The sequence below is a fragment of the Diaporthe amygdali genome (genome assembly GCF_026229845.1).
Source record: "Diaporthe amygdali strain CAA958 chromosome Unknown NODE_49_length_293705_cov_63_570957, whole genome shotgun sequence".
Classification (NCBI taxonomy): domain Eukaryota; kingdom Fungi; phylum Ascomycota; class Sordariomycetes; order Diaporthales; family Diaporthaceae; genus Diaporthe; species Diaporthe amygdali.
Window position 1 is genome coordinate 190297 of NW_026517069.1, and position 26925 is coordinate 217221.

The following is a 26925-nucleotide window of genomic DNA, read 5'->3' on the forward strand; positions in this document are numbered from 1 at the left end:
TGTTGAAAAACACGACTACGACGGTCCAATTGAGCCAAAATTGACGTGGAAAAGCCATTTTTGGAAATTTTCAAGGGATCAAAACCCGCTTAAAGATGTAACCAACATTTTGCACTGACTGCGCTTGATATTAAAAACAGGCAACTATAGAGAATAAAATATATATTATAGGAGCCCCGCTCTGCTAGTCTTTTAAGGTACCTAAAAGCATATTAGTAAAGGAGTAATAAAATATTAAAAATAAAAGCTTTTAAAAAAAATAAAAAATATTTAAGCTTTAATTAAAGTATAAATATTATAATTATATATAATAAGTATTAAATTTAAAAAAATGTAAGTTAATTTATTTATAAAGATTATAGTTAAAATAATACTTTTTTAAAATTTTCACTTAAAATTTACTTTTTAATTATATAAACTTAAAGTTTACTTTATACTTTATAATATACTCCTTTTTAAATCTTTACTTAATAAAAAAAAGTAAAAGCTTATAGTTAAAAATTTTTTAATATTAATTTTTAATTAGCTTTAATATATTAATATTTTCTTTTTTATATTTATTTTTTTTTATATTTAATATAATTCTTTTTATATAGCTTTTAATTTAAATTTATTTATTTTAACTTTTTTTTTAATTAAAGTTAATTAACTTTATAATTATAGCTTTTTATTTATAATAGCTAAATTTAATTATAAATATAAATATTAAAACTAATATTTTAATTATATTAATAATAGCTTTTATAAATTTTTAAAAATTTATTTATATTATTTTTATTTTAAATAAGCTTTAATAAATATTTATTTTTTCTAATATATTACTTTTAAATAAATTTTTAAAAATATTAAAATATTTTTTAATTATTTTTTTAATATTTAAAAAATTAAAGCTAATATTTAAAAAAAATCTTTTTTTTACTATTATAATATTACTATTATTTAACTTTATACTACTTTTAATTATAAAGCTTTAATTAATATAATTATTAATAAAAAAAAGCTTTTTATTAATAAAATTATATAATATATTCTTTTATTATAATATTATATAAAAAAGCTAAAATAATATATAAAAAGGGTATAATATTATATAATAAAAGCTAAAAGCTTAAAAATTATTTTTATAAAAGCTTAAATATATATTATTTTTACTTATAGTTTAAAAATATATTTTTAGCTAATTAGTATTATTTAATTTATTAATAAGTATTATATTTATTATAAAAGTTTTTTTTAAAATATAGTAATTAATAGTTTATTATAAGTTTAATTAGTTAAAATAGCTTTTTAATTTAACTTTAAATATAAATATTATAAATTAGTTTTTAATATATATTTTTTTTTATATATTATATTTATTAATACTTTTTATTAGCTTAATAATTTTAAGCTATATTTTAAAACTTTTTTTTTAAAATTTTTTTTAATATTTATTAAATAAAATATAAAAAGTATTATTTAATTATTTAATAGCTTTTTTAATTTTATTAAGCTTTATTTAAATAGTAAATATTTAAATTAAAATTTTAATATTTTGCTTATTTATTTATTTTAACTAATATTTTAAGATATAAAAAGCTTTTTAATTATTAAATATTTAATTATTTATACTTTTATTTTTTTAAAAAAATATTTTTATATAATTAGCTATATACTATTTATATATAAAAGTTTTTTCTTATACTAAAATAAGAGCTTTATAAGTAGTTAATAAAATTATATTAATTTTAAACTTTTTTATTAAATATTTAAAAAAATACTTTTTAATTATAATAAAATTATTTAATATAATAGTTTATAAAAAGTAAATATTTATTATTAAAAGCTATTTTTTATTTTAATTATAAATTATACTAATTTAATAATTATATTTTATTATATTTATTATAATAATAATAAATTAATAGTTATTAATAATTTTTAAAAATTAATATTACTTAAATAGGTTTTATTTAAAATTAATTAGCTTTTTAATTAAATAAATAATATTTTAAAAGTTAAAAAGCTATTATTATAAAAGCGCTTAAATATAAGTAGTTTTTAATATTTTTTTTAAAGCTAATATTCCTTTTATATTATAAAAATTTATAATAAAATAAATTTAATATTATTAAAAAAATAAATTTAATTTTATAAATAATTAAAGCTTAAAATATATAAAAATAAAGGAAAAATATTATTAAAATATTTTATAAATATTTTTACTTTTATTTATTTTATTATAATTAAAAAATAATAGTAAATAAAGTAAAGTACTTATATTTTAAATATTTTTTATTTTAAAGCTATTTATTATAATTTTAGTTTTAAATAAGTTTTTAAATAAATTTATACTTTTTTTTATATAAAATTTTAATAATTTTTAATATTTATAAAGTTAAAAAAGTATATAATATATAAAATATTACTAAAATTTAAAATAAATAAAAGTTTTAAAATTACTTATTATAAATTAGTATAGCTTTTATAAGCTAGCTTAATAGTTAAAAAAGGAGTATTAAAGTTTAAAATAATCTTATATTATAAAAAAAAGCTTTTTTAGCTACTTTTTTTAAATAATAATATTCTTATAGTTATAATTAAAAACTAAAGGTAAAAAAAAGAGTAGTATTAAAATAAATAAAATAAATAATAAAAAGAATATATAAAAAAAAGTAAAAAAAGCTTATTTTTTTTAAAGATATTATAAAGATATTTAGGCTAAAAAGAAAAATAGTAAAAAAATAAAAGTATAAAAAGATTTTATATTTTTAAAAACTATTATATAAGTAATTAAAAGGAAAAGAAAAGGGAAAGTAAAAAATAGTAAAAAATAATAAGTTTATTAAAAAAAGGCAGCGTATAAAGTTTAAAAATAAGCTATATTTAATTTATTATAATGCTTTTTTAAAAATTCCTTTTTAGCTAATAATGTTTTCTTTTTAAGGCTTTAAAAACTAAGTAAGTAAAGTTTTTTTTAAAAAGAATTATTATTAATATTAAAAAAAAAAAAATTTAATAAAAAAGGGTATAATTAAACCCCTTTTATAGTTAAAATAGCTAGCTATTTAAAGCTAGCTTTTAAATAAATTACTAAAAATTAAAACTTTTTAATTTATAATATTATTAGCTTAATTAAACTAAACTTAAATATAAATAAATTATTAATTTTAACTAATTAACCTACTTAAAGCTTATAAACCTTTTTTCCTATTTTATTTTTAAAAACCTAATTATTTTTTTATTATTTTAATATTTATCTTATTTTTAATAATAATAATAACTATAACCCCTTTTATAACTTTACTTTTTTTTTACTTTACTTTTAATTAAAAACTAAAAAAATATTTATATTATTAAACAATTCTTTTAATAATAAACTAAAATAAAAAAGAAAAAATAAAGCTACTAATACCTTTCCTTTTTTTTTTTTATTATCTTTTTTATTTTTAAATTTTTATTTTATTTAAGCTACTTTAATTAAAAATAAAAGTATTTATATTTTCTTTAAACTACTTAGCCCTTTAAATCTTTCCTAAGTAAAGAAAACCCCTTTTTATAATATCTTTATAAATAATATTAATATTTATTCTACTTATAATAAAAATAAAAAGCTATATTTAGTTTAATAGTTAATAAATACTATTAATAAAAAATAGGTTTTTAAACTCTTTATTTTATTTCTTTTTAATTTTAATTAAATATAGCTTTATTCTTATATTAACTACCTTTTTATAAACAATATAAATAATATTTTTATTAAGTATATTAATAAAAGCTTATATAAAAAGTATATATTAAATATATATAGTAATATTACCTTTTATTAAAATTAATACTTTTTAATTATTTTTTTTAAATACTAAAACACTTTTTTTTATAATTATTACTTTAAATAAATAAATAAAAGCTATATATTAATAAAGCGCTTTAAAAAAGTATTTATTATAATTTCCTTTTTTAAATATAAAAGTTTTAAAAGTTTTATTAGTAATATTTATACTAATTATATTTATTATATTAAAAAATATTTTTATACTTTTAATAAATATAGCTATTTTTTCTTTATTTAATAAAATACTACTTTCTTTAATTAAAATTTTACTAATATACTTTTTATTAATTTAATTATTAAGATAAATATAGAAATTAATATAAAGTTTAAATTTAATAAAATATATAATAATAGATTTTTTAATATATAAAGTAGATATTTAATACTTATTAAAATAAAAAAAAAGGATAATAAACTATAAGAATAAAGAATTAAATATAAATTAAAATAGTATAATAATTATAAAAATATTACTACTTTTAAAAGTTTTTTTAAAATATATATTAAATAAAGTTAAAAAAAAAAAGTAATTATAATAATTTTATATAAAAAATATATTTCTACTCCTTTTAATATAACTTCTAAGGCTTTAATTAAAGCTTAAATATACTAATAAAATAATTTTTAAATTAAAAAAAATTTATATTTTAAAAAACTAATATATTATTTTAATTATAATAAAAATAATAAAAAAAAATATCTAGCTTACCCCTAAATAAATAAATTAAGCTATATAAATAAGAAAGGGCTTTTAAAAGAATTATAAAAGATTAAATAATAAAAAATATAAGAGTTATTTATTTAAATAAAGGCTTATACATATATTTAAAGATTATACTATAGCTTAAAATTAAATTTAAAAGTTATAGTGTATAATTTTATTTATAAAGTATTATATAAAAGTTTTAATTTACTAAAGTTAAATTTAAATTTAAAGTTATAAAAAGCTTTATTAAAAGTATAAATTATAATAAATTAATAAAATAATATATTAAACTAGTTTTAATACTAATTATTATTCACATTATTTAATATAATTATTATTAGTTTTAATATAATAAAATAAAAAAACTAAAAATAAAACTATTAAGTTTAAATATAATAAAATTAGCAAAATTATAATCTTAAAATATTAAAACTTTTAATTCCTATACTCTATTTAATTAAACAAATTTCTTTAACTATTTAAATAAAAATATACTATTTAATATAATATTATTAAAAGTCTTAAGCTTATATATATTTTTAAAAAGTATTTTAATAATATAATATAGTTTAAACTATTAATAAATTAATTTTTAAAATAAAAAGTAATTAAATTTTTATTATTTATTAATTATTAAAACTAAATTACCTTTTTTTAAAGGTTTTAATTAATAAAGGCTATAACATCTACTTCTTTTAACAGCCTTTTTCCTTTTCTATATAATAGCTTTTATAATAGCTTTAATATCTTTCTTTAAGCTAATTAATATCTTTAATTAAAAATTTAAAGTATTCTAATAAATTATATTTAAAGTTTATAATAATACATACTAAATTAAAATTTCTATTTTAATAAAAAAAACTAGCTTAAAGCTATAAAGTAAATAAAAAAATATTTTTTTATATAACCTTTTTAATAATATCTAATTAACAAATAAAGTATATAATAAAATTTTTACTTACCTTATAAGGTTACTATTTATTATTTTTATAAATACTATAGTAATTAAAAAATACCTATTTTTAATAATATTATTAGCTTTAAAATTATATACTAATAATAGGATTTACTAAATATATAATAACTAAAAGTATTATATAAAAATACCTATATTTTCTTAGCCCTTATTTATAACTACCTTTATTAAAAAGCCTTATTAAAAAAAGATTTTATTAATAAAAAATCGTTTTAAACTTTAAATATTTACAACCTTTAATAATTAAGCTTTAACCTATTTAGTTAAGTTATACCTTACTTTTATTAGCTTATTATAGCCCTAATTAAAAGGTAAATATTAAATATTAATATATATTTTATAAAAAAAGTAGTTAAAAACTATAGCAATTACTTTATTATTAAAAGTTTAAATATTTTATTTACTATAACGCAAATAATTAGTAATAGCTTTTTCTACATCCTTATATAGCCCTATTTAGTAATATAAAGTTTTAATATAAAAGTAAGTTATATTTCTTTTATAATAGCCTATTAAAATATAATAATTTTAAAGTATTTTAGCCCTTAAAGCAAAATTATTAATTATATATTTTTAAAAAAAATCTTTTTTAGCATATTATTAAAAATTTGAATTATAAATAATAAAAGCTATAGCTTTTTTTAAAAAACTACTTTTTTTTAAAAATATTACCCTTATTAATATAATACTATTATATAAGATTTAGCTATTTTTATAAATAATTTAAACTATTAAACCTTATTTATTAAGGCTAACTTTTAATTAAAAGCTTTAAAAGTAGAAATTTAGCTAAATATTCTATTATACTATTTCTTAATATCTTTTTTTCTAACTCAATTATTAACATTAAAAGCTTTAAATAGCTTTTAAAATAAAGCATTAACTATTTTATTCTTTAAGCCTTTTATATATTAAATTATAAAGTTATAAATTTTAACTATAGCTAGCTAACACATAATATATACTTTAAAAATATTAAAAGCTAACTCTTTAAACTACTAAATAAGAATATTTAAATTTATTTTTTAAAAAAAATAAACTCTATATAAGTAAAACTTTAATTATTTAATAGTATATAAAACAGCTTAATATTTACACTTTATAGCATTATATATTTTTTTAATATTAAATTATATTCTGCTTTTAAAGTAAATAAAATACTTTTTATTTTTATATTATTATATTAAATAAGCACTTTAGCCTTTTAAGCTAATATTAACTATAAAAATAATATTTTTAAAGCTATAATTAATATTAATTAAATACAGCTTACTAATAATAACTACTTTAAGCATATTTATAACAGTTTAATACTTAAAACTTTATTTAAACTTAATATTTTTTTTAAAAGAATTAAAAAATAATTTAACAATTTTCCTATATTTTAAAATTTAAATTTAATAAAAATTAAAAAGCTTTATAAATAATTAAACTTTATTAATATTAAAGCAAAATTTTTACTCTTTAATTTTAATAATTTTAATATTTATAAATACTTACCCTAATATTTTATAAATAAATCTTATAAAATTAGCCTATTTTTAGCACTATTAAAATTTTCTAGCACTAATCCCTCTTTTAATAAGCTTTATATTATATAAAACCTTATTAAAGTTTTTAATATATTTAATAATATACTTTTAAATACTTAAAAGTTTAATAACTAGCTTATTATTATAATTTATATCTATACCCTTAATAATAATATTATTAAAAAAAGAATAATAAATATAAAAAATTAAGTTATAAAATAAACATATTATATACTTTATAAATTAAACAATAAAGTTAATAGCGCTTTAAAATAACCTATATAGCTAAAAAAGTTTAATTAAAGTAATAAAGGTTATAATATTCTAGCTTTTTATATCAAGTTTAATCTAATTATAACTTAAAAAAAATCTAAAAAAAAAAAAATTTTACATATTACAAATTCCTTAAAAAACTTATTAATAATAAATAAAATAAAAGCATTTTATATTATAACTTTATTTACTATAAAAATATTATTAATAAATTAATAATTATTATTCTTCTTTTTAACTAAAAATTATAAGTTATAATATACTACTTAAAATTCCTTAATTATACTATTCACTTATTAATTATAAAGCATTTAAATTATAATTTTATAAAAACCTTTTAAAATTATTATATTAAAAACTTAATAAGCCTTATATAAAATTATTTTAATATACTAAGGCAAAGTAATATTAATACTAATTTATTTAATATAAAACTAATTCTAAACTAAAGCTTTTTCCTAACTAAATAATAAATAAATAAATATTTCTTTCTCTTTTATTAAAAACTTATTATAATTAAAATTTAAAATATTTAATAACTAATTAAAAGTTAAATAACTTTCCTTTTTAATATTTAAAAACTTTAAACATATCTAAGAATTATATTTATTCCTTTAACTAGCGTTTATAGCATTTACTATTTTAGCTTTATATTAAAATTTTTAATTAATTATTCCTTTAAATATAAATTTATTTAAAAAAAAAATCGTTTATAAAATATACTTTATTAATAACTTACTTATATAAAGTTTTAATTATAAAATATAAAACCTTTCTTATAAATTAAATAAAACTTTTTAAGCTAAAATTACTTATAAATTATTTTTATAAGCATTATTATTATTACTAAAAATAAAAACTATATATATATTATAGCTTTAATTTTCTAGCATTTCTATTTAAACAATTCCACTTTATTTCTTTATAAAAGTTTTTTATAAATAATATAGCTATATACTTAATATCCTTATTAAAAAACTAATTTAAAACTATATTTCCTCCCTTTAATAAATCTTTAGCCTTAAAAGTATATATAAAGTTTTTAATTAATATAAATAACTAATTAAGCTTAATAATACTAATAAAAATTAATTAAATAATTAAAAAGTATTTAAATATAACCTTTATACTTTTAATAAAAGCAATTTAAAAAAGTTTTTAATCTTTTTTTCCTAATTTATATATAAACTTTAAAAATTCTAAGATTATATATATAAAGAAATAACTATTTAACTATTTAAATAAAATATTTATATTAAAAAAAAATAATATTTTAAAAAAAATATAACTAATTATTTTATAAATAATATTATTAATAATAAAAAAAATTACTTTTAATTTTTTAATATTAATATAAAGCTAGTTTTTTATAATACTAATTAAAATAAACGTTTCTTTATTATATATTATAAAGTTTATATTATTAAATAATATAAAGGTTAGTTTATTTTAATAGTAATAAAATAAAAGTATTAAATTTATTTTTACTTTAGTATTTAAAAGGGTTAAAATAAAAAAATTAGTTTTAAAACTAATTTAAATTATTAAATAAGCTAAGCTATAATATTCCTTATTAATAATATTTATTATAATTAAAAATATTAAATTAATTTAATAATAAATAATTTATTTAATTCTTTTAAAGAAAAAGTTTTTTTAAAACCCTTTATAGCTATTAAAATTAATAACCTTTAAATTAAAAGCCTAATTAAAATAAAAATTAAAACTTTTTACTAATTTAAATAATACTTTACTTATAATATAAGTATTATTATTTAAAGCTTATAAATATTTAATTAAGGCTTAATTAGTTTACTTAAGGGCTAAAAAACTTATTATTTTAAATTTAATTAACTTAATAAGAATAACTTAAATTGCTTTTTTTTTAAAAGATAATATTAAAAAATACTCTTTTTTATATTATTTTTTTAAATTTTTTTAAATATTTTATATTTAAAAAGTATTTAATATTTAATTAAAATTAATAGTTTATATACTTACTTTATAGTTTAAAAATAAGCTTATACTACTTATAAATATAAAAGGATTTATAAATTTAATATAAATTTCTTTATTTTACTAAATAAAAGAAAACTTAAATATAGTTTTATTATAATTGGTTTTAATAATATATTATTTCCTTTTTATTATATTTATTAATAAAATAAATTAACTTTAATTTTTAATTTATTTAAATTCTTTTTTAATAAAAATAGCTTTTTTAATATTACTATTTAATTTTATAAATATTAACTTAATATTATTATCTTTTATTTTTAAATTATAAAAAATATTTAATATATTTAGCTAAGCTTTTTTTTTTAAACTAAAGTTATTAATAATAAAAGCTTAATACTTTTAAATATAAAAAAGGTTTATTTAATTCTTTTAAAATAAAAACTTTAATTAGCTTAATATATACTTTATTAACTTATATTTAGTTTAATTTTAATATTTTTAAATATAAATAAAATTAAAATATTTAGCTAACCTTTATTAAATATTATTTTTTATTTTTAAAAATATTAAAATACCTTTAAGCTTTAAGCTATAAAATAATTTAATAAATTTAAGCTTTTAAAGTTTATTATAGCTATATATATTGTAATTAAATAAGGTATATTTATAGCAAACTTATAAAAACTTATCTTTTTTTAACTAAAATATAAATATATTTAAATATTTATTTTTATTTAAAGAGTTATTAGCATTTAAAAAAACTAAAATAAATAATTTAATTAAATTAATTTATTTAAACTCTTTAAATTTAAGCTTACTTTTTTAATTATTATATATAATAATCTTTTAACTTTAATTTAGCTTTTTATATATATTTAAAGCTATTTAAATAATATTATTAATAATTTATTATTACTAATTTTATATATTAAAATTATTAAAATATATTTAGCTAAAAGCTTTTATAAATTTATTAATATTTAACTTTAATATTTTAGTAAACTTTTTAAATTTCTTAATATTTTATAGCTTTTAATTAAATCCTATAAAAATACCTTTTATTTATATTTAATTAGTTTACTAATTTAACTTAAATCCTTATAATTATATACTATTTTTATTATTTAATATTAAATACTATTAAAGCTTTATAGCTTTTTATAAATAATTAAAAAGAATATAAATAATAAAGTAATAATTTTACTTTATATATTTTATTTTTTAATTAAAAATTTTAAAAAGTATATATTTAAAATTAATTTAAATATAATTCTTAATAGCTATATTATTTAAGCTTTTTTCTTTAAACTACTTTTTAATTTAAAATAGTAAAGTTTTATAAAAAAGCTAAGCTATATTAATAATATTTTTAAATATATTATTTAGGATTTAATTATAATTAATAACCTTTTTTTTTTATTTTTTAATATTACTATTAAAATTTTAATAAAAAAAGCTTTTAATAATTTTTATTAAATTAATTTAAAAAATTTTATTATAAGCTTTAAAATATTATATTAATTTAAACTTTTATATTAATTAAAATTATTAATTTATAATAACCTTTTTAATAATATATAAAAGTTTTAAGCTAATATATTATTATTTAAAAAAAGGCAAAATTTAATTATTATAATATATAAACTGCTAAATAGTTTATTTAAAACTATTAATATATTTAATAATATTAATATTAATAAATTTTAGTATACTTATATTTTATAATAATAAAAAAAATATTTATATTATTATTATTAAGTTAATAATATATAAGTTTTAAATTACACTAGTAAAAGGAATTTTAAGTAATTAAGTTAAAAATTATAAAGTTTAGTTATTATTATTTTTTTAATTAAGTAAGGTTAAAAATAAATTAGATTTTTTTATTTAATTATTTTTTTTTTAACATTTTTTTTATGCTTACCTATAATTAAAAGCTTAAAATAAAAAAAAAGAAGGATTATATTTTATTAGCAGAATAATTAATAGTTAGTTAGTAGTTTATATAAATATATTAAAAAGATTTTTATTTTTTATTATTTTAAAAAAAAAAAGTTTTAGCTGCTTAAAAGGAGAAAGATTTTTAGCAGAATTATTACTTATAAGTAAGCTTAAATTAAATATTTTTTTATTTATAAGGATTTGATTAAGTATAGAAGATAATAATAGGTTTAGATAGGAATAATATAGTAAAATTAGTAATAGTATATCTTTAAATAAATTAATAAAGTATATAATTTAAATATTCCTTTATATATTTATTTAATATAATAATAATAAGGTATTTAAATATAATTAAATATTTTTTCCTTTTTATTAAGTAATTTATAAATTTAAAGTTTTTTAAATTTTAATTAAATATTAATAATCTTATTATAAGGTTTTAATAAGCTAATAAGTAAAACTTATTATTAAAGCTTTTTTTATTATTATTATTAAAATAAAGTAAATAAAACTTATTTTAAGTATTTTTTAATTTTTTTTTATTTTAATAAAGTATAATATTAGCCCTTTTTTATATATAAATATAAACTTAAATTAAAATATACTTTTTAAGCCTTATAATTAATAGTACTTTTTAATATTATAATATTTAATTTTTTTAATATATTTAAAATTTTATAAGAAATTTTTAAGTTTAGTTTTTTTTATTTAAAATAAGGCTAGATTTTTTATTTAATTAATAGTTCTCTCTTTTAAATACTTTTAATTAATAAGCTATTTTTTATTAGTTTTAAAAATTAGTTAAATTAATATAAATCTTTAAATTTTTAATATTAGTTATATTTTATTAAAAATATTATTTTTTAATAATTATTGCTTTAAGGCTATTAAACTTTTTAATTATTTATTATTAAAGTTTAAAGTGTAATTTTTAAGTAATAATTTTTAATAATAATAAAATATATAGTTTTTATAATTAGCTATTAAATATATTTTAATATTTAGTTTTTAAAGCTTTAATTTGTTTGCTTATAAGAAGTATTAAATTAGCTAGCTTAGGCTAAATTATTATTAAAAATAAGTAATTATAAAAAATAAAGTATATACTATAAAAGTTTTATTTTATTAGTTTTTTAAAGTATTTAAAAGTATATTAGTAAAAGGGTAATAAAATATTAAAAATAAAAGCTTTTAAAAAAAATAAAAAATATTTAAGCTTTAATTAAAATATAAATATTACAATTATATATAATAGGTATTAGATTTAAAAAAATATAAGTTAGTTTATTTATAAAAACTATAGTTAAAGTAATACTTTTTTAAAATCTTTGCCTAAAACTTACCCCTTAATTATATAAGCTTAAAGCTTACTCTGCACCCTACAACAATATATAAAGGTAGAACAATAGTATACTTAAGAATGTCGGGCAAAGATTGGGCAGAGAATTATGAAGCCTGGATAAGAATTACGTATAGTACATATAAGTAGGTACCTGCACAATCTGTTGGGCATCACGCCCATATACCTCACCTGTTGTGCTCGCTTTTGCAGCATCCCAAAGCAAATGCGCCGAGTTTGATGAAATTCAACTTTGTCGCCAGTGGAAGATGCGCCTCAGTAGTGATCCTGCAGCGTCAGTGTTCCGGTCTTCTGGATCAAGAACTCATTGACCGCAACGTCCTTGCCACTCTCTTTGCCCATGCCGCTCTCCTTGATGCCCCCAAATGGGGACTCGGCCGCAGACTGATTGCCAGTATTCTGAAAAGGAATGAAGTCAGTCAATATGCCAATCCCGTGAGACAGGATTAAGGTGGAAGGTCGTCAACTTACCAGACCGATCATCCCGGCTTCCAACCTCTCAAACATCCGCCACAGACGGTCAATATTCTTGGTGAAGACATAGCTCGCCAGCCCCATGCTCGTATCGTTAGCCCTCTTGACTGCTTCGTCCTCAGACTCGAATTTGAAGACACCGAGAACAGGTGCAAACATCTCGTCCCTCGCCAATTCCATCTCATCCGTCACGTCTGTGAGGATGGTCGGCTTCATGAAGTAGCCCGTCGCACCGTTTGTGGCAGCCTCTCGCTTTCCCGTGCCCATGATGACCTTGGCACCTTTCGATACCGCGTCAGAGTGCAAGTGCTCCGCCTTGTCCAGGCCTCGCGGCGTAGTGACCGGGCCCATAGTGGTGCCGTCCTCTATACCATGACCGACCTTGAGCTGCTTCGTCTTGGCTGCTAGAGTCTCTACAAATTTGTCGTGGATGCCACTCTGCACGAACACCCGGTTCGCAGAGATGCAAGCCTGGCCGGCGTGCCTCCACTTGAGCGTCATCAGCTGACCCAGCGCCTGCTCCAAGTCTGCATCGTCAAAGATGATGAATGGGCAGTTTCCGCCGAGCTCGAGTGTCACCTTCTTCAGATTCTTCGCGCACAACCCGGAGATGATCTTGCCGACTCGAGTGCTGCCAGTAAAAGTCACCTTCTTCACCAGAGGGTGCAGACACAGCGCCTCCGCCACAGCAGGCGTGTTCTCCAGACTCGTGGTCAACACATTCAGCGCACCAGGCGGGAACCCGGCACGAGTGGCCAGATTCGCCAGCACGAGCGTCGTGATAGGCGTCTCAGGGCTGGGCTTAACGATCATGGTGCACCCGGCCGCGAGCGCGGCGCTCGCCTTGCGCAGCACCATGGCGATGGGGAAGTTCCACGGGCACAGGGCGGCGGCGACGCCGATGGGCTGCTTGATGACGAAGGTGCGCCGCCCCGGCGCGGCGCTGTTGTACACGCTGCCCTGGACGCGGTCCGCCTCGCCCGAGAACCACCACGTGAAGCCCAGGCTGTAGTCGAGCTCGCCGTGCGCCTCGGCCAGCGGCTTGCCCGTCTCGTAGACGAGGATCCGCGCCAGGTCGTCGCGCGCCGCGACGATCAGCGTGTGCCACTTCATCAGCAGCTCTGCGCGCTTGCGCGGGGTCAGCTTGCTGTATGTCTCGAAGGCCTTGTGGGCCGACTGCACTGCGGCGTCAACGTCGACGGCCTCGCTGTCTGGGCAGGACGCCCAGACCTTTCCTGTGCCGGGGTCTTCTATGTCGAAGTTCTTGTTGGCTTTTGTGCCGACCCATGCCCCGTGGACGTAGCATTTGGGCGAGAATAGCTCATTGTCGTCTAGCTTGAATGGGAGCTCCATCATGGACGATGTTATTTGTTTCTGATGGCTGGAGAAGTGCAAGGGTGAATATGACAAGTGGTGGAGGGGAAGATTTGATCTACGTGGTAAGACGGGATCTGATGAAGTCACCGCGGGTAGATATTGGAGACGGAGAACGATTACACTGTGTGGAGGTGGTGGTGTTGATGGGCGGGGGGTTTGGAGATGGGAGGGGTTCCAAGGTTGACTAAGACATTTCGGTCCGCTACCAAGACTTGAGGCAAACTTTCCGCGGACTGTCGCTCTTGATTTGCTTTAAGCCGTTGGGGTGTCATCTGCAGTCATATTCAGGTCGCCTATGACGGTAGTCGACTGGTGATGCCTATAGTCCAGGGTGCATGCAAGAGACTTCAGCAAATCACTTTCTCCCTTCCCAGCAATAGAGTCCTCAAGTACCTGGGTATCTAACGGAATGACGACCATATCCACTTCACATGCACATCCTCTAAGAAATGGAAAAGAACGACATTCAAAAAGCTACTTGGGATTGCGACGTGATAACACAATGAGGACATCACTGTGGTCTTCAAAAATTGACTTACTGAACCAAGAGCAGGGAAGTTCAGGGCTAAACAACAGAAGGAGTAAGAACGGAATGGAAGAAGCTCGGAAACGTAAGAGTCTCTCATTTTATCCCCAGACGATGCGGCTCGGATCCTGGGAAATAATTGATGAGGAAACGAGGCTTTCACCGGACCTTCGACTTATTCCCAAGGTTGGGGGCACGAGCTAGGCAACCTTCCCAGCTATCAAGGGCAATAACTACCATTTCACAATTCCCGGCCATCAAATTCAAGTCCAAAGATGCCTGAAATTGCTGGGATTTTAACGTTCCTTCCTGTGCCTTTCCCACGATGATCTGCCGTCAGCTTGACATTGGGGGTCATCAGTTCAATGTCACAAACCCCTAAGGCTCGGTCGTCCTGCAACTTTCATAGCTGCCTGTTTCGATGTATTATAGATGGATGGGGTGGACCATGTCAGGCCACAGGTCCAATCGTAGGTAGTAGGAGAGGGAAATCTGAATACTCAATGACATTGGTTATTTTGGGTGAAGCCACGGGCCAATGATACCTTGGTGATTAGGCGCCTGGGTACCTGGGTGCTTCAACAGTGCCAATTCATCAAACCCCCAACCCTTGAGGGCGTTACAGAGATCAGCTCCCCCCCCCCCAAGCCCAGGCATCCCATCCCATCCGCTTTCCACTGTCGCGAAGCCCATTTTCAAAATTTCTCATCTTGATTGTTGCCCTGGCTTCAACGGTTTGTTCATCCCACCGCTTTTCAATTCTTAAGATGTTTTCTTCGCCGTAGCTTTCGAGTCCAACTAATAGCCCTGACAGTGGTCATCGCCTGCTGGTCACTCACCCTGCTGATATTGAGTCTTCGACGGAGCTCTTCCTACACTGTTGAATCTCCTTATGCCAGCTCTGTGTTTTCCGGCCTTAACATGTTCAGATGCCATGAGATTTAGGAAGTCCCTATCCGCAGACATGGTTTTAGGGTCAGTTTAGCTCCCTGACCATTCGGCCCCTAGGGCAGTGAGGGACCAAGCGCACGCCTCCTGGCCAGGGTCAGTTCGGCGTTTCAAGCTGTTTCCGAGACAAGCCTTCTAGGAGCCATGAACATTGGACGAACCAAGCAATACACACTCGATCGTATCTGAAGTCAAAATCCGCGTCTCAAACTTACCAGATAACAGCTGTCTTCATCTTCAACCACGTCGGCGTCGTAATCCATATTTTGCATCATCTTTCTTGCCTTCACCACAATCTGTTCCAACAGTTTGGGTCGAGATCGCCTCTCCCTTTCTCCACGATGGATCTCACCCCGAAGACCACCGATGACAAGGCCTTTGCTAAGAAGGACCACCACCATCTCAGACCAAGGCCACAGAGGAGACTGTCCAGGCGCCAAAAGGTGTTTGTCAGCTCGATTCTCTTCCTCTCTTGGGGTTTCATCTTCCTCAGCTTCTCCAACAGCGCAAATCCGCCGCTCTTGCTACCCTCATCGTCGAAACGGGTGCCAGTGCGCCAATTCTCCTGCACCGAATCATTCTGGCCATCGGCTGAGACGTGCGGCAAAGGTGGTGTGAACTGCGTCCCAGACGTGAGCGGCCAGTTCGAGTCTACGATCCTGGCATTCCGCTGCCCTGCCAACTGCGTGCGCGACGCTCCCCCGGCGGGCACGCCGCACCTCGCCGGGGACAGGGAGGTGACGCAGCGTCCAATCGTCATAGGCGGGCCCATCTACCGCGGCGACTCCGAGCTCTGTGCGGCTGCTGTGCACGATGGTGTGCTGGAAGATGCAAAGGGCGGCTGTGGGGTGGTCAAGCGCATGGGCCAGACCAACTCGTTCCCGGGCTCGTACATGTACGATGTCGAGTCGTTTTCTGTGCAGACATACTTCCCGCTGACGTTCAACTTCCCGACGACGAACGAGGAGATCGGCGGGAACTGCCCGGCTGCTAACGACCGCAGCTGGGCTTTGCCGTGGGTGTCGGTCGGGCACACGGTTTTGTTCTTCCAGGTCACCGCCTCGACAGGCGGCAGGGCTGTCTGGCTAGCTTCGGTTGCCACCGCTCACTTGCTTCGGTGGAGGTCAAGCTCTGTGACGTCGGCGGCAGCGATTCCTGCTTACGAGGCGTCGTTCCCTGTTCCGCATATCCTGGAGCCCGAGATAAATACGCAGACACTCACCAACTCCGTCGCCAATATCACCTTCAAGTGGGCTACACCTACGCCCTCTGGGATCGAGGGAATCAGTATGATGGTGGATGATGTGGAGAGAGAACGTCTGTATTTCAAGGATGCGCCGGCCAGAGACACATTTTTCTGGGAGAGAGGACCGCAGGCTTTCGTCGACCACATACGATTTGGTTATGTGAAGAATGGAAAGGTTTTGCGTTATTCTCCAGCAGGAACGTGGCTCCTTGACGACTCATGGACTGGGATTGGGAAGAAAACCCCGGTCTGAAGGCGATTTGTCCCTGGTATAAAGAAACACTGACGATCGAAGAAGAGGCAAAGCTTTTATTGAGCGACGAGATAAACGTAATGAGACGCAATGCAAGATGAGATTGTACACGAGGAAATTCCAATCTTCGGAGTACTTTTCAATTATCAAGGCCGAGAGGCTTGTTTCGCTTCTGCCAAAACACGTTTGTGTTGAGCATGTCAGTCTTGTGCAAGTTGCCAAGAGCACCCCATAGCTACTGCGCTCAATCGCATCGTGCCAAAACAACCACCAACTGAAGTCTACTAACCTTGTTCAACTTTCTATTGCACTCTTCATTCGAACCTGCCCAAAGTCAAGACGAAAGGCTTTTCAACTGCCTCGCTCAGGCTTTTTGTTTGCAAATCACCACGAAAGTTGTCATTTTGCAGAGCTCAGCTTCCGCAGCTCCCAGTGAGCTGAAGGCCAGAAGTACACACTCAAAGTGGGAGAGCAGTCTTGATATTTCATTCATTCCCACCGGCCTCTCAACTTTCCGTATTCTGAGCCTGAACTTCCCACGACTTGAACCTCCTCCTAATTTGGAACTCGCCTGAGATTCTTCAATTACTTCTTGTGACACTTCATCACAGGTACGCTGCGCTGGAGCACTCGACAACCGACAAGCATTAGCCCTTTGCGACAAATCTTTGGATCAAGTACGCTCATATTCCTTGCAAGTAACTACGAACCCGAAGCAAAATTTAAGATATCTTGCACCAAACTTCATTTTCTCGCCCAAGCATATCCTCATCCTCATCAACACCAACCTCTTCTCACATCCCCATCACGAACTTTGCCGCCAGATTGAAGCTGGTTCTAATTTTGACACAGTTCCCATTTATGACCGCTAGTCGACCCAACCTCGATATCTTTCTACCAAAATCTTGCAGCAGTTTTCAATCAGAGGCTGTCCAAGTCCCTAGCTTCGCTTCGGGATGAAGTCATCATCGTCAGACACAAGCACAGTCAGTGGCAGTACCATCAACAACAACATGGCTGGTCACTCGTCCCTTGAGGACTTGCAGACTGATGAGCAGCGTCGTATTCTCGACACTGTCTCGAAAGTTCGCAAATGTGGACTAGAAAGTGTTCTTTCCTTGCCCCAGATTGTCGTCTGTGGTGATCAGTCCTCTGGAAAGAGCTCGGTCCTAGAGGTTTTGACGGAGATTCCATTCCCAAGGTATTGCTTTCCCTATTTTCGATTCATGGTCAGAATTCAATCATTGACTTAACAGGAACGACAATCTTTGCACTCGCTTCGCAACTGAGATCAGTCTTCGCCGTGAGCTAACGAGCAGTCTGGATTTGAAAATCACCCCAGATGAGAATCGTCCAAAGCTCGAGCAGGAAAAGATGAAAAGCTTTGGCGAGACTATTACGGACCTCAAAGAGCTTCCACAGATCATGGAGAAGGCCATGGGTGTCATGGGTATCTCTGAGGGCAAGAGCGCTTTTTCGAAGGACATCCTCAGCGTTGAGATCCAGGGCCCAGATCGTCCTCAACTTACTTTGGTGGATATTCCCGGCATCATTCAGTCTTCGACCAGGGGCGTGTCCAATGCGGATGTTGCCAAGGTTTTGGAGATTACAGAACGCTACATTGAAAAGCATCGAACAATTTGCCTTGCTGTGGTTTCTGCTACTAATGACGCCGCGAACCAGCCCATTCTTCAGCTGGTTCGCAAATTTGACCCACAAGGCGAGGCAAGTTTTCGTCCATCCATAGAAAGCTATTGATGGAAACTACTGACATTGTTATAGCGAACCTTGGGCGTCATCACCAAACCAGATCTTCTCCGTGCTGGTTCAGGCTCCGAAGCCAAATTCCTTGAACTCGCTCGCAACGAAGATGTCATGTTCAACCTGGTTGGCACGTCATCAGAAACCGCAAATTTGAAGAACACAGCTTTTCGATTGATGAGCGCAATCTTTCTGAGAAAATGTTCTTTTCCACTTCCAACTTCAAGGAACTACCGAAGGAGAACGTTGGTATCGAGGCCCTACGTTTGAAGCTAAGTCAACTGCTGTTCGAGCACGTGAAGAATGAACTGCCACGCCTGCAAGACGACCTCGAGAAAGCTCTAAAGGAGCACCAAAATGAGCTCGATTTGCTGGGAAAACCGCGGTCCACTAAGATGGAGTGTCGCGAGTTCTTTGTAGACCTGAACATGCAGTCCTTCGAGCTGTACAAAGCTGGCGTGAATGGTCACTATGAGCATGACTGGTTCAAGAAAGGCAAAACTCCAATTCAGGACTGCGACATTCCTATTCGACGTATACGAGCAATAATTCAATGGGCAAATACTAAATTTGCGGATGACTTCCGACTGAGGGGTCATAAGTATGAGATCGACGTGGGCAAATCCACAGCTGAATCTTCAACGAAGCCAGGGGCTCTCTCCAAGCAAGACGCCCTCAAATGGGTTAAGAAGGTCCTCCAGCGTGCTCGAGGCACCGAGTTGCTCGGCACATTCAATCCCAACATGGTTGCAGAGCTTTTCTGGGAGCAATCGGAGGCCTGGGAAAAGATGTCAATTAATCACATCGAGAAGGTCGCCAATTTATGCCAGCAGTTTGTATCCGCCGTGCTGATTTCCATCATCCCAAAGAGCATCAAGGACCGCGTTTGGTAAGTCGATTCGCTTTGCCAAGTGCTTTCAGGCCACTGACTTTCTCGTTGCTCAGGTCTTCGATGGTTGCTCCTGCTCTTCAGCAACGCTGCCAAGAAGCCCTCGCGGAGCTGGACAAGCTTTTGGCTGACTGCAAAGACTTTCCCATCAACTACAATCACTACTACACGGACACAGTCCACATGAAACGTCAGCAGCGGATGCTAGAGCAGCTAGGGGACCATGTTCCCGATGACATCGACTTCGACGACCAGGGCAAGTATTCCACTCAAGATGTCGTAAAGACAGCCATCTCCAATTGGGGCAACTCGACCACTGCAGACATGGAAGATTTCAGCTGCGAGGAGGCCCTGGACTGCTTGCTTGCCATATATCAGGTATGACACATCTACCCCTAATGAGTCCAATCCGCAATTTAATAACATCTTCAAAGGTACAACAGAAAACCTTCATCGCCAACATCACAACTCAAGTCATCGAGCGACATATCGTCCGCGGCCTCCACAATATCTTCTCACCGATAGTTGTCCTCAGTATCAAACCGGAGAAGATTGAGAACATGGTCGCGGAGTCCTCAACTGCGAAGCGGAAGAGAGACTTCCTGGTCGACCAGACTGAGAAGCTGAGGGAGGGGAAGAAGATATTCCGTGGCATCGGCGGGATCTAAAATCATTCATCTGCGGCACATCAAAGATGAAGCCGTTTCATGGTCGTGGATGCCAGTCTTTGGTCATTTTTGGAGCAAGATTGCGTCATCAATCTGTGTGGATTTGACGACACAAATCTTCCGTGCAGCCGAGTGCAGAGGTCCAGCGTGATGGCGAATGACTATCTGGTCTTTGATGGCTCGGAAGCGGAGGAGGTGCTGGTATAGATTTCCTACAGATACATGAATTCATATTCCAATTCATCGGAAGATCTGATTCTGTTGATACGTCGAAAGGAACATTTGGAGTTTAAAGATTGACTTTCAAGAGAAACGCCCTGGAGACACGGTCTTGATGGGGTAACAAACCCGATTCAAGACTCAGAGACTGGTTCATAGAACATCCTTCACTTCAAATGTTTGTGGACTGCCAGGCCCATTCCGTTAATTTCTCGATCATAGCCACAACAAATCAAAATCTCATATCTCAGTCACATCATGGGGATGGAGAGGTTCCCTAGTCACTGGGACTACTTAGACAACTCTAATGGTTTGATTGAACATTGACTTAAAGCAGGCTTTCAGATACAAAACCAACAGGTGCCAGTCGTATGAGAAACGAGAATCTGGTCGTCGATTCCCTCGCTATTGATCTCGGCTGCAAAGGTCCGCGAGACACGTGAGGCAAGACACACCTAAGTCTCGTGTCACTGACTCGGTAGGTCTGTTTGCGCAGTGCTGCTACTCGTGCGACACTGTTGACTTGGAATGTCAGAAAGGAATCATTGTCATGGAGATGACGCCTCGCTACACCGAAACTGCATTGGTAGGTGGATTCGCATTCGCCGAATCTGACGACGGCGTAGTTTGAGTAGCACAAGTCTTTGCCAATCTGGGTCTTCGATGGGCCATAAAACCTTGGAGCGACTAAACAAGATGGCCGATTTATTAGAAATTTAGGGGTGCGACTGTATCATTTTGACATGCACATGGCGTGGTTGAGACTGCCATGTCTTGCATCGAAACGAACGCTTGTACACATCACTGCAGGTCCAGGTGAAGGCCCGTCAGCCTGGGTGTCTCGAATCACATGTCGCATCCTTAACAGGGCAACTAGCCTGGTCAAGTAGCCGAGGTGGGAAAGGGGCTTGCTGTGGCAGGCTCGTCTCGCATGGGAGAACAAAGAGAGATCGCAGCTATTAACGACGCGACAAGGCTCACCGCGGAAGAGAGGAAACTCAAAAGTTTGGGAGGATTATGTGGACTCAGTTGGAGTCCCAAAAACGCGGCAGATGACCGTGAGAAGATGTTCTGATGGAAATAGCCGTCTTTCGCAGTCAGGTCTACGTCCATGAACCCGTACGTAGGCTTGGGTGAGCTGAAGACATGTGACGCATAAGAATTTGCTAGTGATGGTCCAGCCGCCTGTGTAACGTGAGCTTGAGCTGACATCTGTTTCAATCACGACATATAGGATCCCGACAACAGACACCGGTTGCCGAAGGGCTGAGAGTCATTGGAAGGAAACTCCGAGACCACGAAGTGTATGGTTTGGCCTTGATTTCGCCTCGCAATAAGCCAAATATCTACCATTGTTCAGTCTGGGTTTTTTTCCGCTGGAACTCTGCACGATGTCGGCGGAACTTTTTGATATCTTTTTACGCATGGAAGACCACGACATTATTCCAACATGTCTCAGTGCCGAGCGTCACAGGCCACGAGACTTCCTCCTTCACTATCTGGGATGCGAACAATTCTTTCAACGAGAAGATTACCTGAGGTCACTAAGCCCGGAGCAAGCCAAGCAGGTCGACACAAGGTTGCAGCGGATCCAATATCTCCGATCTGTACTTGAAAATGACCTGGGCGAAGGCCGACAGCTGGTCCAAAACTTGACCAACAGCTTGGCAAGCTGGAGAATGACGAAAGACTTCCAAGAGGGCATTAGTCGGGTTCGAGAATTGCGCAAGATGCATTTCGCAGCCAATGGTTTCCATCAAAAAGAAGTGCCAACAACTGGGCGTTACCAAGAATACAACCCTGACCTCGACACCAATGCCTACCTCATTCGATTTAAAGACGGGAGGCTGGTTCGCGATATTGCGGACAATAGATATCATGAGCAGTTTCCGTGCTACAGGATCTCAATGCACGATCTCATATACGGGAGTGAGGAAGACAATGCATTTATTCCTCCAAAGGGCACAATCAACTATTTCCATTTTCCCGCGAACAATATGCTTGTAAGTCACGAATTCGAACTCAAATGCCAATAGAGCAGTGGGAACAATGGTACTGACTATTTTAAGTGGGCCGAAGTATGTATTTATCCATCGCGTAGTATCCAAAGTATCACCAGTGTGATATCTAGGCCGCTGACGTTTCCTGGACAGCGAGCTATTAAAAGGTACTTCAAACAAAAACCTTGTCCTACATCTGTCCAGTCTCCTGTCAACACTCAAAGCATTCCGACTGAAGATTCCGGAAATAATGGAATTTCTTTGCATCATGGGCTACTGGGAACAAGGTACTGGAAGAACCAGCAGCAGTCATCCTCAGTAACGGGAAAATACTTGGGGCCAATGTGCGAGGCAATCCCCGGATCCACAGGTTTGGAAATCTACTCTGCGCGATTTGGTTTATGGGCCCTGCACGAGACTAATATTGTTGGACACAGATGAGAATCGGGACAGTATAGCATTGTTTGTGAGATGAATATTCCTCCACCTGATACGGTATTCAGAAGCTAATTCCAACTGGCAGATGCCTTATCCCCATTGGGACACAGCTCGCCACCAGGCGAAGATCTCTGATGCAGTCCAGAAAGAAGAAGAGAAGTACAAAAGAGACAAGATTCTCAACGAGCAAAGACTTAGAGGCATGCGGAGAGTGAGACAGAGAGGGCTGCAGCTCCTCAACGCCCAGAGTCGCCAGCCTGGCACAGAATGGCGTCTCGAGAACCGCGACCCGGAAAAGCCCCGAGTCATTGTCCCAACACCACCAAAGAGAACAGCAACTGGTGCTTTTGCAAATATCATGAAACGGCAGGGTCGTTTCGGTAAGCTTCCTTTGTGGTCGGTGTTTAGCACAGATGGAACCGGCAGGGTGATCGCTGGCACGGAAATTGGGCAGGTGTTGTTCGATGCCGCAGTCCTCTACGAGGCCATGTCGACGCACCGGGAGAAGCGCCTGATCCGAAAGTATCTCCACTCAGATCCACCACTACACCCACGCCGAACCCTCGAGCAAACTAATGAGTGGACATTGAGCTTGTCATGGCATGCTAGTGCCAGGGACCAAGTCGTACACCGCGCAACAAGGCCTAAGCAATTGGACTTTCACTCAGTCGACCCGTTTACAAAGGAGTGGAGGGATAGGATCCGTAAGTTGCCTCGCGTGATGATGATCGACCAACTTTGGATGTGGATCCTCGACGATCAGACTATTTTCACCTGCTTCCCAGACCACGGTGACCTGAGCCATCACAATCATCTCCCAGGAATTCACAGCCGAATCCGGGACGCTGTCCTGAAGAACGGCAAGGGTTCTGTTCGCACCGTGTCTGACCTGGCATTTGTCATTCTTTGTGAAGTGCAAACATCAAGAACCTCCATGGGCGGAATCAAGGCATGCAATTCTCCCCCATCCCGGGACTCCATGTGTTGGTTGAGACACCAATGTGCTGACGTCTCAGCAGCCGCAAGATGGTACAATTCTTGTCATGCAGCTTTTTCGACAAGCCATTCGTGATGTGGTACGTGACCTTCATTAGGGCATTCATGAAGCCCTTGACTAAGGTCTGGTGAATAGGCAGCTAAACACTCCTTCGGTGCGGAACAATACTGGGAGTGGGCGAGGATCTTCTCCCGGCTGGCTCACACTGACGTCGACAACGGCTTGAGCGACTTGATCGTACCTTTTCTTGACATCGGAAAAGAAGGCGAGCTTCAAGGTCAAATAAAAAGTGTAGTCAGGGATCTTGAGATTGTGCTTCACATCACCCTGGAGCAGCTAGAGGTCTATCAAAAGTTCGAGCGATCCATGTTGCAGTTCTCACGAGGCAAGGCCACCGTTAACATGGAGCCACTTCTAAGTGAGGTCGAGAACTGTATACAAGATTTGGAAGATATGAGAAGGACTGCGGATGGAATCTCAGCCAGTGTAAGTGGAGTTTCATTTGTGTTTATTTCGACGAACGATTTCTCAGCTAACAAATTAGCTGGACTATCTCATCTCACTAAAACAACAGCAAGTCACCGTCGTGCAGGCGTGGCAGTCCATGAAAGAGGCTGAAGATACCCGGAAACAGAACGTTACGCTTCTGGTCTTTACTGTGGTAACCGTGGTCTTCGTGAGTCAAATTCTTCGACTCTTCTCTTCATGGGTTCTAATAGGTCTCATTAACACTCAATACTCTCCCAGTTGCCAATGTCATTCATATCGAGCGTTTTTGGCATGAATAACAAGGAGATTGCGGGCAGAGATTCACCAATGACACTAGCTGATCAATTCAAATGGATGAGTATGAAGGAGCCATTTTCCACACTATCTCTAGGCACAACTGACGCAGATAGTGCCCATTTCATTCAGCATTGTAGCTATCACGTACTACCTAGCTTTTGGAAATCCTTGGAGGGTATCGCGAGATCTCTTCAGATGGGTTTACATGAAGTGCGGCATGTACCAGATCTTTGCTCCACGAGATATCACGCTGTCCTCCCTGAGGGACAGGTACAAGGGCCGATCGAAGAGAAAAGAGGCAGAGCAAGCTTGGGAGCGCCGGCGCTCCGCACAAATGGCAAGGGACAACCAGGAGAGGAGGGCAGCCCTGCGGCGGCCAGCAGTGGTGGCCCAACATACGTCCGAGGCCATCTCACCTGACACGCCCATCATGACACCGGCTTCGACTGATGAGCCCAGCACGGGTATGTTTGCGGTGTATCAAGAGATGACGAACATGGCAGGAAAGATCCGAACGCCGAATTAGCTTGATAGGCTGGTTGCAGGGACCAGATGCAGAGGTGGACTGGGCACCTAAGTAGAAATTGAGACAGACTCAAAATAGGGTTTGACAATATTTGGGGGAAGAAAACAGTGCAGCATCAGAGGAGTGGTGTTCGGAGTAGCATAGATTTAATTCATTCATGCAGATCATTTTCGTGGGTTTTCATTTTCGGATTGAAAGCTGGCCCCGACTCCATACAAGAGCTAGATGCCAATATCCTTGGAACGTAGTCCTATACATAGAATTTGGCGTGGTTATAGGTCCACGCTTGGCTTTGTATTATCCACTACTGTTACTTCACGCTTGTGAAAGTCTCCTGATGTCTCTGCGCGGGAGAAGAGGGGGGGGGCGACAGCCGCAGTAGTGTTTGAAACCGAGAACATTAAATGTCAGTATCACCTCATTATCATACTGCATGTTGATTGATGAATTTGGTATAGTTGCAGGGAGCCATGGTTGCGTAGTCCTGAATCCTTCTCAAACAAGAAAGAATCCAGGTGCCAAGGCGAGCACGAACGCTGTGTTTTGTAGGTCAGGAAAGGAAACGGCCATTAACGGGTGCCGCCCGGATTCCGATCAGGATTGTGGTTGGTCCAGGCCGATCAGTCCAAACGAAAGTGAGGGGAGCACTCCATGACTCGCACGATGCTTAATGTTCCTATTTATGTTTCAATTTGGTATTCTTCAAGGTACCAACGTGTAAAGCACGAACAACTGCGACGCTGTTACCTACCTGATAATGATCGATTTGGAGTGGTATTTTAACGGAAAAAGAACTCGTTCATTCGTGGACTCGACCAAGCGCGTCGAAATACCCCGAATTCAACAACCAAGTGGGGTCGCGCTGCTGACAATCACAGTTCACAGACCGCGCGAGGGTAGAGACCGTTGCATGAGGCTGTCGCCCATGTTCCCCGCAAAAATAGCAGCAATTTAGATGAACCTAAAGTCAAAAGGAGGATGTGGCCCCGTGCCAATGCTCCGCCACCACGGGATGGTCCACACCCAACACGGGTCAGTCAATATTTAGGAGGAAAGGCGCTCACCTGACAGCTCGGTTCAACAGGGGAGCTTTTTCCATTAGGGCGGCTACTTGTTAGCGTTCCATTCGTTCCATTCGTTCCGGCAAGACCACTACCGAAGGGCTTCCCATTCGTTTGAAGCCGGTGTTGCTGCATTGTCCCGTGTACTAGTGGCCTACCCTCGTTCCCATCCCGACCAGGGGCTCGGAGCCG

The 26925-nt window shown here is 32.3% G+C and overlaps 4 protein-coding genes across 4 annotated transcripts; 3 read left to right on the forward strand and 1 right to left on the reverse strand.

Moving 5' to 3' along the window:
- Positions 1-12819: 12819 nt before the first annotated feature.
- Positions 12820-15634, reverse strand: J7T55_007613 (uncharacterized protein; the record flags this gene model as incomplete). The annotated part of the gene is made up of 5 exons (XM_053134904.1): positions 12820-12963; positions 13036-14470; positions 14536-14687; positions 14955-14980; positions 15487-15634. 5 exons carry the CDS (start codon positions 15632-15634, stop codon positions 12820-12822), a joined length of 1905 nt encoding a protein of 634 aa, XP_052987406.1.
- A 596-nt stretch (positions 15635-16230) lies between these two features.
- On the forward strand, positions 16231-17388 carry J7T55_007614 (lccl domain containing protein; the record flags this gene model as incomplete). Its single annotated transcript, XM_053134905.1, has 1 exon — positions 16231-17388. One exon carries the CDS (start codon positions 16231-16233, stop codon positions 17386-17388), a length of 1158 nt encoding a protein of 385 aa, XP_052987407.1.
- A 1013-nt stretch (positions 17389-18401) lies between these two features.
- Positions 18402-20706, forward strand: J7T55_007615 (uncharacterized protein; the record flags this gene model as incomplete). Its single annotated transcript, XM_053134906.1, has 6 exons — positions 18402-18589; positions 18645-19086; positions 19171-19275; positions 19377-20038; positions 20095-20416; positions 20473-20706. The coding sequence occupies 6 exons, from the start codon at positions 18402-18404 to the stop codon at positions 20704-20706; spliced, it is 1953 nt and encodes a 650-aa protein (XP_052987408.1).
- A 590-nt stretch (positions 20707-21296) lies between these two features.
- Positions 21297-25672, forward strand: J7T55_007616 (uncharacterized protein; the record flags this gene model as incomplete). Its single annotated transcript, XM_053134907.1, has 11 exons — positions 21297-21351; positions 21408-21511; positions 21803-21983; positions 22160-22229; positions 22385-22928; positions 23449-24261; positions 24383-24439; positions 24496-24846; positions 24905-25036; positions 25108-25207; positions 25260-25672. The coding sequence occupies 11 exons, from the start codon at positions 21297-21299 to the stop codon at positions 25670-25672; spliced, it is 2820 nt and encodes a 939-aa protein (XP_052987409.1).
- Positions 25673-26925: the final 1253 nt, after the last annotated feature.